General features: G+C 46.2%; 1 protein-coding gene across 1 annotated transcript in view; it reads left to right on the top strand.

Annotated features, from left to right (window-relative positions):
- SRRM4 (serine/arginine repetitive matrix 4) overlaps positions 1-16,062 on the top strand; it is a gene marked incomplete at both ends in the record, with an annotated part of 160,418 nt that overhangs the window by 117,476 nt on the left and 26,880 nt on the right. The window contains 5 exons of the mRNA XM_082640486.1: positions 4,597-4,683; positions 7,154-7,225; positions 9,996-10,022; positions 11,790-11,840; positions 15,267-15,365. Of these exons, the coding sequence (XP_082496612.1) occupies positions 4,597-4,683; positions 7,154-7,225; positions 9,996-10,022; positions 11,790-11,840; positions 15,267-15,365 (336 nt within the window). The remainder of the gene's footprint in view (positions 1-4,596; positions 4,684-7,153; positions 7,226-9,995; positions 10,023-11,789; positions 11,841-15,266; positions 15,366-16,062) is intronic.

Raw genomic sequence — 16,062 nt, 5'->3', positions numbered from 1 at the left:
CCACTTTCACCAATGGACAGATCATCCAAAATGAAAATAAATAAGGAAACACAAGCTTTAAATGATACATTAAACAACATGGACTTAATTGATATTTATAGGACATTCCATCCAAAAACAACAGAATACATTTTCTTCTCAAGTGCTCATGGACCATTCTCCAGGATAGATCATATCTTGGGTCACAAATCAAGCCTTGGTAAATTTAAGAAAATTGAAATCATATCAAGTATCTTTTCCTACCACAATGCTATGAGACTAGATATCAATTACAGGAAAAATCTGTAAAAAATACAAACAAATGGAGGCTAAACAGTACACTACTTAATAACCAAGAGATCACTGAAGAAATCAAAGAGGAAATCAAAAAATACCTAGAAACAAAAGACAATGAAAACACGACAACCCAAAACCTATGGGATGCAGCAAAAGCAGTAATAAAAGGGAAGTTTATAGCAATACAATCCTACCTCAGGGAACAAGAAACATCTCAAATAAACAACCTAACCTTACACCTAAAACAGTTAGAGAAAGAAGAACAAAAAAGCCCCAAAGTTAGCAGAAGGAAAGAAATCATAAAGATCAGATCAGAAATAAATGAAAAAAAAATTAAGGAAATGATAGCAAAGAGCAATAAAACTCAAAGCTGGTTCTTTGAGAAGATTAACAAAATTGATAAACCATTAGCCAGACTCATCAAGACAAAAAGAGAGAAGACTCAAATCAACAGAATTAGAAATGAAAAAGGAGAAGTAACAACTGACACTGCAGAAATACAAAGGATCATGAGAGATTACTACAGGCAAATATATGCCAGTAAAATGGACAATTGGGACAAATTCTTAGAAAAGAAGAAATGGACAAATTCTTGGAAAACACAACCTTCCAAGACTGAACCAGGAAGAAATAGAAAATATAAACAGACCAATCACAAGCACTGAAATTGAAACTGTGATTAAAAATCTTCCAACAAACAAAAGTCCAGGACCAGATGGCTTCACAGGTGAATTCTATCAAACATTTAGAGAAGAGCTAACACCTATCCTTCTCAAACTCTTCCAAAATATAGCAGAGGGAGGAATACTCCCAAACTCATTCTACGAGGCCACCATCACCCTGATACCAAAACCAGACAAAGATGTCGCAAAGAAAGAAAACTACAGGCCAATACCACTGATGAACATAGATGCAAAAATCCTCAACAAAATACTAGCAAACAGAATCCAACAGCACATTTAAAGGATCGTACACCATGATCAAATGGGGTTTATCCCAGGAATGCAAGGATTCTTCAATATATGCAAATCGATCAGTATGATACACCATATTAACAAATTGAAGGATGAAAACCATATGATCATCTCAATAGATGCAGAAAAATCTTTTGACAAAATTCAACACCCACTTATGATAAAACCCTCCAGAAAGTAGGCATAGAGGGAACTTACCTCAGTATAATAAAGGCCATATATGACAGACCCACAGCCAACATCATTCCCAGTGGTGAAAAACTGAAACCATTTCCTCTAAGGTCAGGAGCAAGACAAGGTTGTCCACTCTTACCACTGTTATTCAACATAGTTTTGGAAGTTTTAGCCACAGCAATTAGAGAAGAAAAGGAAATAAAAGGAATCCAAATCGGAAAAGAAGAAGTAAAGCTGTCACTGTTTGCAGATGACATGATGCTATACGTAGTGAATCCTAAAGATGCCACCAGAAAACTGCTAGAGCTAATCAATGAATTGGTAGAGTAGCAGGATACAAAATTAATGCACAGAAATCTCTTGCATTCCTATACACTAATGTTGGAAAATCTGAAAGAGGAATTAAGGAAACACTCCCATTTACCATTGCAACAAAAAGAGTAAAATGCCTAGGAATAAAACTACCTGAGAAGACAAAAGACCTACCTGTATGCAGAAAACTATAAGACACTGATGAAAGAAATTAAAGATGATACAAACAGATGGAGAGATATACCATATTCTTGGATTGGAAGAATCAACATTGTGAAAATGACTCTACTACCCAAAGCAATCTACAGATTCAATGCAATCCCTATCAAACTACCAATGGCATTTTTCACAGAACTAGAACAAAAAATTTCAGAATTTGTATGGAAACACAAAAGACCCTGAATAGCCAAAGCAATCTTGAGAAAGAAAAACAGAGTTGGAGGACTCAGGCTCCCGGACTTCAGACTATACTACAAAGCTAGTCATCAAGACAGTATGGTACTGGCACAAAAACAGAAATATAGATCAATGGAACAGGATAGAAAGCCCAGAGGTAAACCCATGCACATATGGTCACCTTATTTTTGGTAAAGGAGGCAAGAATATACAGTAGAGAAAAGACAGCCTCTTCAATAAGTGGTGCTGGGAAAACTGGGCAGCTATGCATATAAGAATGAAATTAGAACACTCCCTAACACCATACATAAAAAGAAACTCAAAATGGATTTGAGACCTAAATGTAAGACCGGACACTATAAAACTCTTAGAGGAAAACATAGGAAGAATACTCTGACATAAATCACAGCAAGATCTTTTTTGATCCACCTCCTAGAGTAATGGAAATAAAAACAAAAATAAACAAATGGGACCTAATGAATCTTTAAAGCTTTTGCACAGCAAAGGAAACTATAAACAAGATGAAAAGACAACCTGCAGAATGGGAGAAAATATTTGCAAACGACTCAACAGACAAAGGATTAGTCTCCAAAATATATAAACAGCTCATGCAGCTCAATATTGAAAAAACAAACAACCCAATCAAAAAATGGGCAGAAGACCTAAATAGACATTTCTCCAAAGAAGACATACAGATGGCCAAGAAGCACATGAAAAGCTGCTCAACATCACTAATCATTAGAGAACTGCAAGTCAAAACTACAATGAGGTAACACCTCATACCGGTAAGAATGGGCATCATCAGAAAATCTACAAACAACAAATGCTGGAGAGGGTGTGGAGAAAAGGGAACCCTCTTGCACTGTTGGTGGGAATGTAAATTGATACAGCCACTATGGAGAACAGTATGGAGGTTCCTTTAAAAACTAAAAGTAGAATTACCATATGATCCAGCAATCCCACTACTGGGCATATACCCAGAGAAAACCATAATTCAAAAAGACACATGCACCCCAATGTTCATTGCAGCACTATTTACAATAGCCAGGACATGGAAGCAACCTAAGTGTCCATCGACAGATGAATGGATAAAGAAGATGTGGTACATATATACAATGGAATATTACTCAGCCATAAAAAGAAACAAAATTGAGTTATTTGTAGTGAGGTGGATGGACTTAGAGTCTGTCATACAGAGTGAAGTAAGTCAAAAATAGAAAAACAAATACTGTATGCTAACACATATATATAGAATCTAAAAAAACAAACATGGTTCTGAAGAACCTAGGGGCAGGACAGGACTAATGATGCAGACGTAGAGAATGGACTTGAGGACACGGGGAGGAGGAAGGGTGGGCTTGGACGAAGTGAGAGAGTGGTATGGACATATATACACTACCAAATGTAAAACGGATAGCTGGTGGGAAGCAGCCGCATGGCACAGGGAGATCAGCTCGGTGCTTTGTGACCACCTAGAGGGGTGGGATAGGGAGTGTGGGAGGGAGACGCAAGAGGGAGGAGATATGGGGATATATGTATATGTATAGATGATTCACTTTGTTTTAGAGCAGAAACTAACACACCATTGTAAAGCAATTATACTACAATAAAGATGTTAAAAAAAAATCATAACACCCTCAAAGTGCTTTTGTGAGCATCAACGTATATAAAACATTTGGTGCATAATAAGTGAATAAACGGTAGCTGTGTTGTTACTAATAATGACAGTAACATTTTATTAATAATCTATTTTCCCAAAGAGGTTCAGCTGGGTTGGCATGTTTCAATTCCCAAGCAGTTTTTCATCCGAAACCATATCTTTTTGCCATGGGATAGTGCTTAAAAAAAAAATCCCTGGAGCCTGCCCCAATTATAAAAGGAGATAACTTGACTTCATTTAACTGCAGCCTGAGCCTTTGAATTTAATTGAACAGCAAATAATTATTCCTGAAGAGTGGAGATTTTTGAGGTTCCGTGGAGCGATATAAGAAATGTATCTTGTTACATTATACCTTGGCAAATATACTTTTAATAATCAGCTGCTACTTAACCTACCTTCTGCCTCCTATTTAATTTCCAGCAGGAACTACAGACACGATGTATGGGGGAGAGAGGGTGCTGAACTGCCGATTAATTATTTAAAAACTGATTTATTTACCAAGGTGAGCCATTTGCAAATTCAATAATAAATCTATTAAGGAGCAGTTAACCTCTGTAACTCTGATTTAACTAATCAATTGATGTTTGGGTAACGTACAGCATCTGTCTCATTAGGTCAGCATTAACTCCTTATTTGAGGCATTTAATCTGAAGTGTAACCAAATCAGCCATGAGGTGGTAATTAAGTATTCCTTATGCGTCCTTCACCCTCCAAGGAACTGGATCCTTTCCCAGCTGCAACAGCCCTGATTGGGGGTTTGGGGAACCCTGTGTCCTCTAATACCCAGTTCTGTTTTCCCCTCAGTGCCTCCCAAGGCAAAGACTTGACGCCACCCCCTTCCTCCAGGGGGAAGAAGAAAAAGAAGAAAGCTACTCGGAAGAAGAGAAGGAGGTGAGGGCCCCAAGGGACATGGAACACTGAAGATGGGGGAATGGACAAAAGAGGGGTAATAAGGGCTTTGGAGTCAGACAGTGACTCCCCTGGGATTCAGATCCCCTCTGTGCCTCTTAACTAGCTGTGTGACCTTGGGCAAGTCACTTCACCTCTCTGAGCCTGTTTCCACTTCTATGAAATGGTGGAAATACCTGCCTCTTGGGGTTTTATGAGAATTAGGTGAGAAAATGGATGTGGAAGCAGCTGTCACAGTGTCTGGCACATAGTAAATGACTAGTCTGAAGCATAGTTATGACCATGAATATTTACTTATTTATTTATTTTTGGAGACCTCACGTATGTGAGCGGCTGTACCAAGCATTGTGATCTCCATGATCTCTTTTACGCTTGACCACGATCTAGCAGGCAGGCGTTATTATCCCCATTTTATTTTTATTAAAAAATTTTCCCAGTTTTATTGAGATATAATTGACCTATAACATTGTATTAGTACAAGGTTACAGCGTCATGATTTGACATATGTTTATATTGCTAAATGATTACCACAGTAAGTGTGGTTAACCTATCCATCACCTCATATAGTTACAATGGTTTTTTCTTGTGATGAGATCTTTTAAGATCTAATCTCTTAGCAGTACAGTGTTGTCAACTTTAGTCACCATGACTCATTTCTCTTATAGCTATTATCCCCATTTTAGAGATGAGAAAATAAGTCTCAGAGAGGAAGTGACAGAACCTACAGACACTTGATTCCAGGCTCCTCAGTTGCTTCCACCACACGCAAATGCCAAGGATAATGGACTTTATATTTTTGGCCAGCTATTGACTCTTTTGTACCCTGTGAGGTTTTTCTATGTACAATACCTTTTAATTTTTTTGTATTTAAAAATATTGTCAGATTTTCTTCTAGGCTGTCAATCCCTAGACTAAAAGCAGGTTCAGTGTTCCACACCCCAAGGGGTGGTCAGAGAGAGATGTTCCTTAGAGGGGCGAGTTAAAAATCCCAGCAAACCTTGGAGGCAGTATTTGAAGAAGCCTGCAGGGGGCAGCAGAGAGCAGAGTCTGGATGACTCAGGCCCTAACTTGAGGTTTTCTGGGGCCCTGTTCCCTCCACACCCCTTTCACCTAGTTCTAAGGGGCTAGGCCCAAAGAGGACCCAGAGGGGACTGTGAATGAAGACCCTGAGTTCCAGCCATTCTAGGGCGAGGGGTGGAATTGGGGTAAGTGGCCTGAGCTTCCTGATTTTAGGTATGGATAGGAGAACATGTCAAAGAAGGCAACCAGAGGGATCAGGCTCCCATCATTCATTCATTCATTCATTCATTCAGTATGTCCAGTGAGCACTCTTTGGGGACAAGTGCTATGATTCCCTAAGTCCGATTGTTTCTCAACCCTGCATCTCCCCCTGCAGACATGTTTTATTTGACCTGCAAAGTGTTTTTTGTCTTTTTAATTGGTGGCCATATTTTAAAACCAGGAGATGTCATACGACAATATGTTTTTCTGGCAACGCCTATTCAAAAGGCAGGAGCTCTAGAAGTCCAGGCCTGCATTCCTCCCTGGGACCTTCAGCTGATCTGAGAAGCAGCCATACCCCTGGGTCAGGTGCTCTCTGGTTCACCACAGGCCTCACCACTCCCTACTGACTCCCTGCTCCCCACCCCACCCCCCCGCAACCTGCTGCATCCATTTAAGCTATCTGCGAGGCAGGCCTGTGTTGGCATTGAGTTTGCAGCTCCTGATACGCTTCAACCTTGGTATTTTATCAGTGGGAGAACAGGAGACTTGGAGTGAGCAGTGACATGCCCGAGGAGACTTATAAATTAATGGTAGAGTCAGAATTGGACCTCGGGTTACCCGAACGTCAGCCTCGAGTCATAACATGATTATTATTCTAGGGTGTCTCTGTTTCTCGGGTTACCCCTTCATGGCACCACCGTGCTGAGTGCATCCTGGCAAGATCTCCTGCAGGGGTTTGGTCTTACCAGGGAGACACAGGGTGGAGCAGAAGAGAGACCTTTGAAGTATGTGCAGCTTTGGAAGAGGGCAGCAGACAAAAAGAAACATTTGTGGCCTGACCAGGAGGGCAGCTACGGGTGCTATAGTGATTGAGAGCAAAGCCCTTGGGATCAGTGAGTCTTCAGTTTGAATCTCAGCTCACCCCCCTTCTTAGCTGTGTGTCTTTGGGCAAGTCACTTTACCTCTCTGAACCCCGCTTTCTTTGTCTGAAAAGGGAGGGTAGCAATTGTACCTACCTAAGAAGTGTGTGGAAGGATTAAATGAGATAATACCTGTAGTAAAACACATGGTAACATTTGAAACAAATGCAAACTAACTCTACAAATTATCATCCTGGATGTGTGTTACTGAAAGAGCTGAGGCATGTCTGGGGGCTGGAGAAGGGTCTCTATGAAGCCAACCCTGGCCCTCAAAGCCTCCCTCTGAAGTGCGTCTCCCCTCCCCACAGGTCCCCATCATACAGCCCATCGCCTGTCAAGAAAAAGAAGAAGAAAAGTTCCAAGAAACATAAGAGACACAGGTACTGTCCTTCCTCCTCTGCAAATAAACAGGGATGTTCCCGCTGGGGTGAGGGTGGAGGTGACAGTGGATGGCACTGAAAGGTCATTTGGAAGACTATCATTTCATTTATAAAAAATACTCATCTATGTGTTGTCATGTATTTGTATCTCATCTAACTTGGGACTCTGGTTGCAAGGACCAGAGGCCCACTCATGCTAACTCAGGCCAGAGGGGAATTTGTTCTAAGGAGACAAGGAATGTCTCAGGGACCAGCCAGGCCTCAGTGAGGGGCTAGAACCACTGAATGGAAAGCTGACACCCAAGCCGAACCCCCTAGTGCACACAGGGGGACGTGGACCCTGCACCCTGTTCCTGTCTCTTCATGTTGCAGACCCAGCCACAGGAAGATGCTGTATCTCTCAGTCTTGTTCCTTATTCCAAATTCCCAAGGAGAGACCTTTCCAGCTATGTTGGTTGGTCCAACTATGTCCTAGAGAATGGGATCCTGTGAAACATGGCTTCTGGATCATACACCCTTGTGGACAGCGGTTAAGGGGCACTAGGAACTGGATACACAGTCCCAAAGGAGCTCACTATACACATGTGCATGTACACACACACACACACACACACACATACGCTTGTGGGGAAAAATAAAAGACAGGAAGGCTATACACCAGAGGTCTCAAATCTGTGGTTAATGGGCCGAGCCAACATTTTATAATTGAAAAATTTCACAATACAAAAATCAAAGTTTTCCTGCTCGTCTGTAAAATCAGAAGCTCTCTCTTCATTGGACCAGTTTTCCCACAGGCAGCCATCAGCTGGAGCTGATGAGTCGCTGTGCGTTTAGACAGAGTGGAGGTGCCGCCCTGTCCCCACCTAACCTGCTCCCCTCCATCTGCACACATTTACAAAGCTTGTTTGGCCCCCTGGGCTCAGAGAGTTTGAAGCTGTCTTTGTAAGTTAAGATATTTGCCGTGGTTGGCTGTGGATGACAGGGAAAGAGGGGTTTCTATTTCATTTTTGCTTATCTGTGTCTTCCAATTTTCCTACACGGGTGGTGGATTATTTGTGCAATTAAACCATCACAGCAGAGCAAAAGGTAAGAGGTCATTTGGGTTCCCCCTCCCCACCACATCTCACCCTCTCGTTCAGAGTAGCACCCACATGGCTTTTCCCAACCCAGGGGTGTGGTTGCCTTTCAGCCCTTGTTGCCAGAAAGGTCTCAACTCAGTTTGGGCTCACCGATTATGTCTACCACCTGCCCAGACACACCAACTGATGCTCTCTGAGTTTGTGCTCAAGACAAGGTGTGGGTGCAAACCAATTGTAAAATGTTGCTAATTGGGTGTTTGAAGCTTCCCCAACACAGAGTCCTTGGTGGAGGCAGGGCCTGCCTGCGACCGCAGACGGCCCTCTCGTCACCTTCCTATGCTGAGCAGTTTGTCCCAGTTTAGGGGTTGGATGGGAAGCAGGAACATTTTTCTATGTGGATCTTGGGAGCCAAGTGGCTTCTGTCTCAAGGGCTTCTTCTCATGGGAAAGAGACTAGGCCAGAGGGTTAGAAACAGGCTTTCTTTCTGGGGCCTACCGTTGGCCCAGGGGTTGTTGGCGGTTTAGAGGGAAGGAGGACCATAACATGGGGAATTAGGAGGGGGAAGTACAGGCGCCAGTTCTTCCCAAACCTCGTCTACTGAGCATCACTCTAATTCTAGTCCATCTTCTCCACGTTCTTGAAATGTTTGCTTAGTGATGGTTGACCTTTTGGAGCTGGGATGTAGGGGAAGAGGATGCATTGAGCTTTTTCTTTCTCCCTTTCAATTAACTAAGCCTTCGGGGTTAAAAAAATATATATCTATCCCATTTTCCACATCTATTTATTGAATACCCATTGTATGTCACGAAGTAGGATTCAGGGCCCTGAGAACAGAACAGCGACCAGAACCCAGTCCCTGCCCTCAAGTTGCTCACGTTCTAGTGGGGAAAATGGTAGTCATATTACGCAGAAGTCTGTACCGTAGTGAGGCTAAGCTCAGAAGCTCACCCAGGGTTTGTGGAAACAGAGAGGAGGCACCAAACCAGCCTGAGTGGATTGGAAACTGCTACCAGGAGAAGATGACATCTGTGTGGGGCTCGGAAGAACAAATCGGGGTTACATAGGTGAAGCTGTGTGGCCCTTGGCAACTTAACTAACTTCTCTGAGCTGCAGTGTCTTTGTTAAATGGTTGTTAATAGTACTTCACAGGTTTGGGGGAGAGATTGAATGAGATTGTATATGAGACATGCTTAGCACGGAGCCTGGCCACCAGTAAAGAGTTCCACATGTGGAAGTCGGTTGTCCCATGAAGATGAAAATGATGATGATGATGATGATGAAGAATACACAGCTAGGGAGAGAAAAGACCAAAGTGAGACTTGGGGGAAGGGGAGAGGCAGAGGGACTCTCTCTTGGCCCCTCATGCAACCTTGTCCAGGACAGGCTTACTGACAAATTTGGGTGAGGATTGAAACACTGGTAGGTTGTGACCTGGAAATTCAAAATGCAAACCAATGTTTGCCATATGATCTTCAAATCTAAAAGAAGAGGAGGATTTGCTAGGTGTCCGGGTCCCCTTGTAGCCTGATCACAAATGCACTGATACATCCATCCCAGGAAAAGAAACTTCAGACTCACGTTTATTTTCTTCCCTCCCTCCCTCTGTTCCCTTCTCCCCTCTTCCTTCCTCTCTTTCACTCCCTCCCTCTCTCTCTCCCTTCCTTTTTTTTTTTTTTTTTGCCCTCTATCAGGTCATTCTCCAAGAAGAGAAGGCACAGGTAAGCATCCTGTTGCCTCTGGCTGCCTGCTTAGCTTTCTGCTTTCCTAATCAGGTTTAGGCAGCATCTAGGGTCAAGCTCTCTGCCTCTACCTCTGTGTTCACGCCCCCTTCATCTTCCTGGGCCTCAGTTTCCTCTGAAATGAAGGCCATGATCTGGTTTCCCTGAAAGTTCCAAGGCAGACTTTCAGTTTCCCCCAGGCCAGATGGTTGCTGCCGGACCAGCTCCTACCGATTCCTCTCCCTGGCAGGTCTCGCCACCCTTGCCAGAGTCTGTTTGTTTGACCGCTGGTTGAAATCGTGGGTTGGGGCATGTAGAGAAGCATCAGCCCCAGACACCCCACCAAAGCCTTCCCAGATCCTAGCCAAGGGACAGAGGCCGAGTGCTAGAAGCACAGGGTGAGCACAAATAACGCTGTCACCTGTGGGGTACTCACTAGAAATTAGATCCTGTGCTAAGCCTTTTCCATGTGTGTGTGTATTTAATCTCCATTAATCCCCATCACAATGCTGTGCGGTGGATATCCTTATTATTTCCAGTTTACAGATGAAGAAAGTAAGACTCAGGAGGTGTGGCAGGCGTGTCCACAGACACGGTCAGAAGGTGGCAGAGCCAAAACTCAAACCCAAATCTGTCAGACAGATCAGGACACCCTTCCGGGGCTTCCAAAATAACGATAGCACAATTCCAGCAGCTGGCAGAGTGCAGAGGCCTTTCGTTCATTCAGTTAACAAGTAGACACTGATAACCAATGTCATCCATCCACTCAGCCCAACAGCTTGAGCAATGGCCCCATTTTAAGGGCAAGGAAACTGGGTCTCCAAGAGGACAGGTAACCTGCCTGATGTCACACAGCAACTCAGCAGCAGAGCCAGGATGTGAACTTGGATCATTCAGTGAGGTCCTGGGCTCTCCACCTCCCAGGCTGAGTCCCAAACTCATGTCAAGGTGCGATTTCAGTTGGGTGAAATCAAATTTTCTCTTTCCCAGGACTTAGGTCAGTGAAACGTTCCTGGTGACCCTCTGAAGCCGATCTGGCTTGAACTACCAAATAGTGTTCGCCCTCTGGGGCCTCTATTGGATGACGCTGGGACCCTGAGTCATCACTGTCCACTCTGCCCACACCCCAGTACTGTGACTTTAAAAGAAAACAGATACTTGAACATTCACGAGCAGAACGTTTCAGAATCTGCCAAGCTTCATGAGGCTTTAGAGCAGCTCCCTGGATATTCCATTCTTTTCTCTTAGAAATTGATTGAACAGCAGTCAAGAGGATGGGCCCTGGGGACCCATGGTCTGGGGCCACTTCCCACCTCAGCTGTGTGATCCTGGTTAAGTTTCGTAGCCGGTCTAAGGCTCAGTTTCTTCTTCTGGACAACGAGTGCTTCTTCAATGTGCCACTGCCCATAGGATGTGGGGACAATGAAATGGGGTTACTGCCAAAGGGTACTAGCACAGCGCTTAGCTGATAAGAAAGCCTCAAAGCGTGGCAGATACGGTTACCGTTGCTACTGCTGTTATTATGAAGCTACCAGAGCTGATCTTAGCATCCTCCGTGCCCCATCCCCAGTCTGTATGTGTGGGTCGGTGTGTCTAGCTGAACCCACTGGGTGAAAACGTTGGCAGCAACTGCTCTGATCTTAGAAATGATCAGTGTCCATTCCCAAACTGCCTGAATCTAGTGACCACCGTGTGATAAGCAGTTTGACTACTTTATCTTTCGCTAGAATTTTGCATCTTTCAGTTAACTGGCCATTTCTCATTCAGCTCCTCCAGCCCAAAAAACAAAAGAAGGGAAGAGAAGAGGCACAAAAAACAGTAAGTAGATTCCACCTGCAACATACTGTCCAGCTTGGGGAGGTGGGGGACTGACCTGTGAACAGCCAGAGGGTTAGAATTGCCAAAGAAATGGGGACCGGGAGAGGTGGGTGGGCGAGCAAGAGGGGAGAAGGAAGGGGGAGACAGAACGGTGTGTAGACCTGCAGTGGTGGGTTTGTCGTGCATGGGTGCATAAGGTTGTGTATGTGTTGTGTATGCATGAAAGTGAACGGTGTGCCTGTGTGTGCCCATTGTGTGTGAATTCTGTGTGCCTGTGTGCGTTGTGTAACGTTTGTGCGTGGTGCGTGTATGTGTAGCGTGCACTCTGTACATACTATCTGTACGTTCTTCCATCGTGCAAACATTTGTGTGCAATGCAGGTGCATTGTGTGTGTGTGTGGGGGGGTCTATATCTGTGTTCACACGAATGCGTATGTGTGCCCGTGCTTCTGTGAGCATGAACTTGAATAGCATGCATGTAGGTGCCCTGTCTGCTACTGCGTGCTAGTTCGGGGCCCTCGGGGTTTGCACCACTTAATCTGCGTGCATTACTCACAGGGAGGGTGCGGGATGGGGTTTACCTGTGCACACGTGTGCTGTGTGTGCACAGGTGGGTAAGGGGGCATGACCACATGCGTGCACACACGTGTGTGTGCATGTGAGTCCAGCCCCAGCCTCTGGGCTTAGAGCATGGAGATATCAGGGGAGCTCCTACCCCTGGCCTCAGGTCCTAGCTGGTTCACGGTTTATAGCTGGTAGTAGAAATTCAAATCAGCCAGCGCTGCCCGAAGAGTTCAGTTCCCAGCCAAATTAAAAGTAAATTTGGTTACAACCCATCTACTTTATGCCCTTGCAGATGTTAGTGAGTGTGTTTTCCAATCAACTAACGTTGTATCTCCCACCAAGAAGCTTCTAAAGCGAGAGTCAAAGGCAATGGGATGAAAGTCAGTGGGCTGCTGGGGAGGGAAAAGAGGAAGCAGGGCGTGGCGCTCAGCTTGGCCGGCCCGAAGCGCCTCCTCACCCAAGGTCAGTGCGAAAGAGGGCATTTCAGGAACCACCACGGGGGCCTGGGGAACGCTTCAGAAGGAAGCGATAGAGCTGTGAGTTAGCTCAGGGAAGAACTTCCCAATCATCAAGCTTGTTCAGGTCACGTCAAGAGGCAATCATTGGTCATCATAGAGTGTACACTCACGCTAAGCACAGACAGAGCCTGTTCTCAGAGACTTCAGCATGGCTTGTCCGTGGAGCTGTGGTCTAGACAGTCACTGAGCTGGGGGCTGCGCCCAGACCCCAAGAGTTCTGGGAAGATCATGACAGAGGCACGGACTGCCTGCCTGAGGGCAGCAAGGTGGCCACCCTGCCCAGCGCCAAGAGTTGGACGAGTCTCAGAAATCACTAGCAGGACATAAAAGAAGGTTGTGAAAGCCAAAAAACAAGAGTCAGGAGATGGAGAAGCAAGAAACGCAAGGCATCCCTGAGATCAGGTGGTTGTTCTTGCCCAGATCCATGGTTAGTTAAGGCGGCTTTTAAACAGGGGACCGCTGGAGTAACTTACTTCCTCTTATTCAGCATCCCTTAGAGAGGCCCTAACAGGTGTCAGGCCCTGTGTGGGGCCCGAGGACAGAGATTAGACAGATGTGCCTCCCGGCCTCGAGGAGCTCGCAGCAGGACACCGGGGACAGATGTGGGACAGGTCACAGCACAGCAGTGGCAGATGGAAGCCCTGGGTGAGGTGGGAGCCTGGGTGCAAGAAAGAGGGCGTGGTGGTGAGGGGGGGCTTCCTGAGGGGGGGCGGCTTAGGCTGGGGCAAAGGATGGAGGTAACCATTCTAGGCGGCAGGTTAGGCAAGTGGTTTAATCTCTCTGTGCCTTGGTTTCTGCATCTGTAAAATAGGAGTAATAAGAGATTCCACTTTGTAGGTTGTTATGAGGAGTACATGAGTCCATTTAAGGAAAATGCTTAGAACCCAGTGCCTGGCAGGCAGTATGTGTTAGAGACGGGTTACTACCGTCACCGTCACCATCCCCATCCCCATCATCACCATCCCCATCCCCATCATCACCATCATCATCACCTTCATCCCCATCCCCATCATCACCATCCCCACCATCCCCATCACCACCATCCCCATCACCACCATCCGCATCACCATCCCCATCATCCCCATCATCCCCATCATCCCCATCACCACCATCCCCATCTCCACCATCCCCATCACCACCATCCCCATCACCACCATCCCCATCACCACCATCCCCATCACCATCATCACCATCACCATCATTCCCATCCCCATCCCCACCATCCCCACCATCAGGGCATCATAAAATGTGGGAAATGTGTGAGCCAGAATACAAGCACCTCGGGGTTGCTTGAGCCTTTCAAACCAGGGCTCTGGATGCCAGGCAAGGAGGCTGGAGAGCTAGGCAGAGGCTGGCTCCTGAAGGTGCTTGGGGTTCAAGGTCAGAGCTTGGACTTGACATAAGGACAGTGGGAGGACTTTAAACAGGGAAGGGATATGGTCTGATGATCACGTTACCAGAATCCCTGAGTCTTTTGTTGGGATAACCAAGGTACCTCACAATCGAATCATTTCTCACTCCCACTGGCTTCCTGACTTGGCCCAAACTATTGCCATTCCTTGAACATCCTCAGTGACCACTGCCACTGCTACTGCTCCTTCTGAGTCATCATCATTATTAGAGGAAGCTGAAGTAACCTGTTACAACACCAGTTTTAGTGGCAGCGGTAACAGTGTTTGGCAGCGTAATTTTCGTTGTCGACGATGTTTGTAACTCCCTCTGAGAGCGGGCTTTTGACTCCATGCTAAGAATCCAGACTTACGTTTCCAGGGCTGAGGTTACAGATTGGCAGCCCAAAGGCCTAATGGATTCTGCAGACGTGTTTTGTTAGCCCCAAACTGTGTCTTTTTTAAAACAATGAGCTTCCATTTAAAATAGGAATAATTTACATAAAAATCTCAACTTCTACATTCACTTGAAAAATTAGAAGATACAACACCACGGCACTATTCTGGAGACAAAACACTTTCTTTAGCCCGTGCCCTTCGGTTGGTTGATATTTTCTGAGCGCCTGACTGATTCACACATTACCGTATCTGACTGGTTCGTGAAACCATCTGAAATCGAGACTCCTGCCTCAGGCGAGGGAGAGGTGATGTGTGCAGGTGACGATTCTGCTCCCAGCAGAGCCCTGGGGGGCAGGCCGTCTCCCCCAGACGACCCCTTTCTGCTCTCTTGTGTTGTGCGGGAGGCGGGGGTGATGCAAGGGGCCGGTCGGGGGAGATGCATGACCTTGGGAGGGACGGTGACTCGGGCGCAAGAGAAAGATGTGTGTCACAAGGTCAAAAACTCTCTGTCTCTCTCTCCTCTGATTTGTTCCTTCTCACCCTCCACCCGTCCCAAGATCACGAAGCCGGCCCCGGAAGTCTCACCGCCACCGTCATCACCACTGCCCCTCGCGGTCCCAGAGTTCGGAGTCCCGCTCCTCAAGCTGTGACAGCAGGTAACCCCCTCCCTGAGGCATCTCCTCACCCCGGCAACTGCCCAGAGCCTGTCTGAGACGCGGTCACCGTCCGCTCTGCCACCCGCTGTCACTGTCGGGGAGGCCGCTTTCCCAGCAGAGGGGCGCCCCCGCCTCGCACTCAGGCTGTCTGCACTTCCCGGTAGAGAAGGGGCTGCAGACAGACGGACCCGCTGCCCCCACCTACAGGACCTGCTAACACCGTGCTTCCATGTCCAGGTGCTGAGCACTCTTTCTGATCCCCTGTGTGATCCCCGCTACAGCCCTACGAAGGAGGCACTGTTGTCATCCCCATTTTAGAGATGAGGAAACTGAGGCACAGAGGTTAAGGAACTTGCCAGGCACTTAGCTACTAAGTGACAGAGCTTAGGACTGAACTGGGGCATCTGGCTCTGCACTTGACTGTCTCTCACTAAGGGTTGTTCTAAGCACAGAGAAGCTAAGTGACCTATGAAAGGCCACACAGCACAAGGTACCTAGCTCTGAGGCCCTTCCGAGTCTGGTTTCTCCTAACCTGGAAGGGTGAGGAGAGGGAGTGGGGCTTCGCTGATGCTGGCGTTTGACATGGTTGAGACCAATGGGAACATCAAGGACCCCCTGATGGTACCAAGCCAGCTTCCAGATGTCAGAGGCTCCTTTATTCTTTCTTAAGTGCTTCTCACACTTAGCTACGTGGTCA

Source organism: Mesoplodon mirus (assembly GCF_964341445.2).
Source record: "Mesoplodon mirus genome assembly, chromosome: 13".
NCBI lineage: Eukaryota > Metazoa > Chordata > Mammalia > Artiodactyla > Ziphiidae > Mesoplodon > Mesoplodon mirus.
This window is presented reverse-complemented; position numbering and strand designations above follow the sequence as displayed.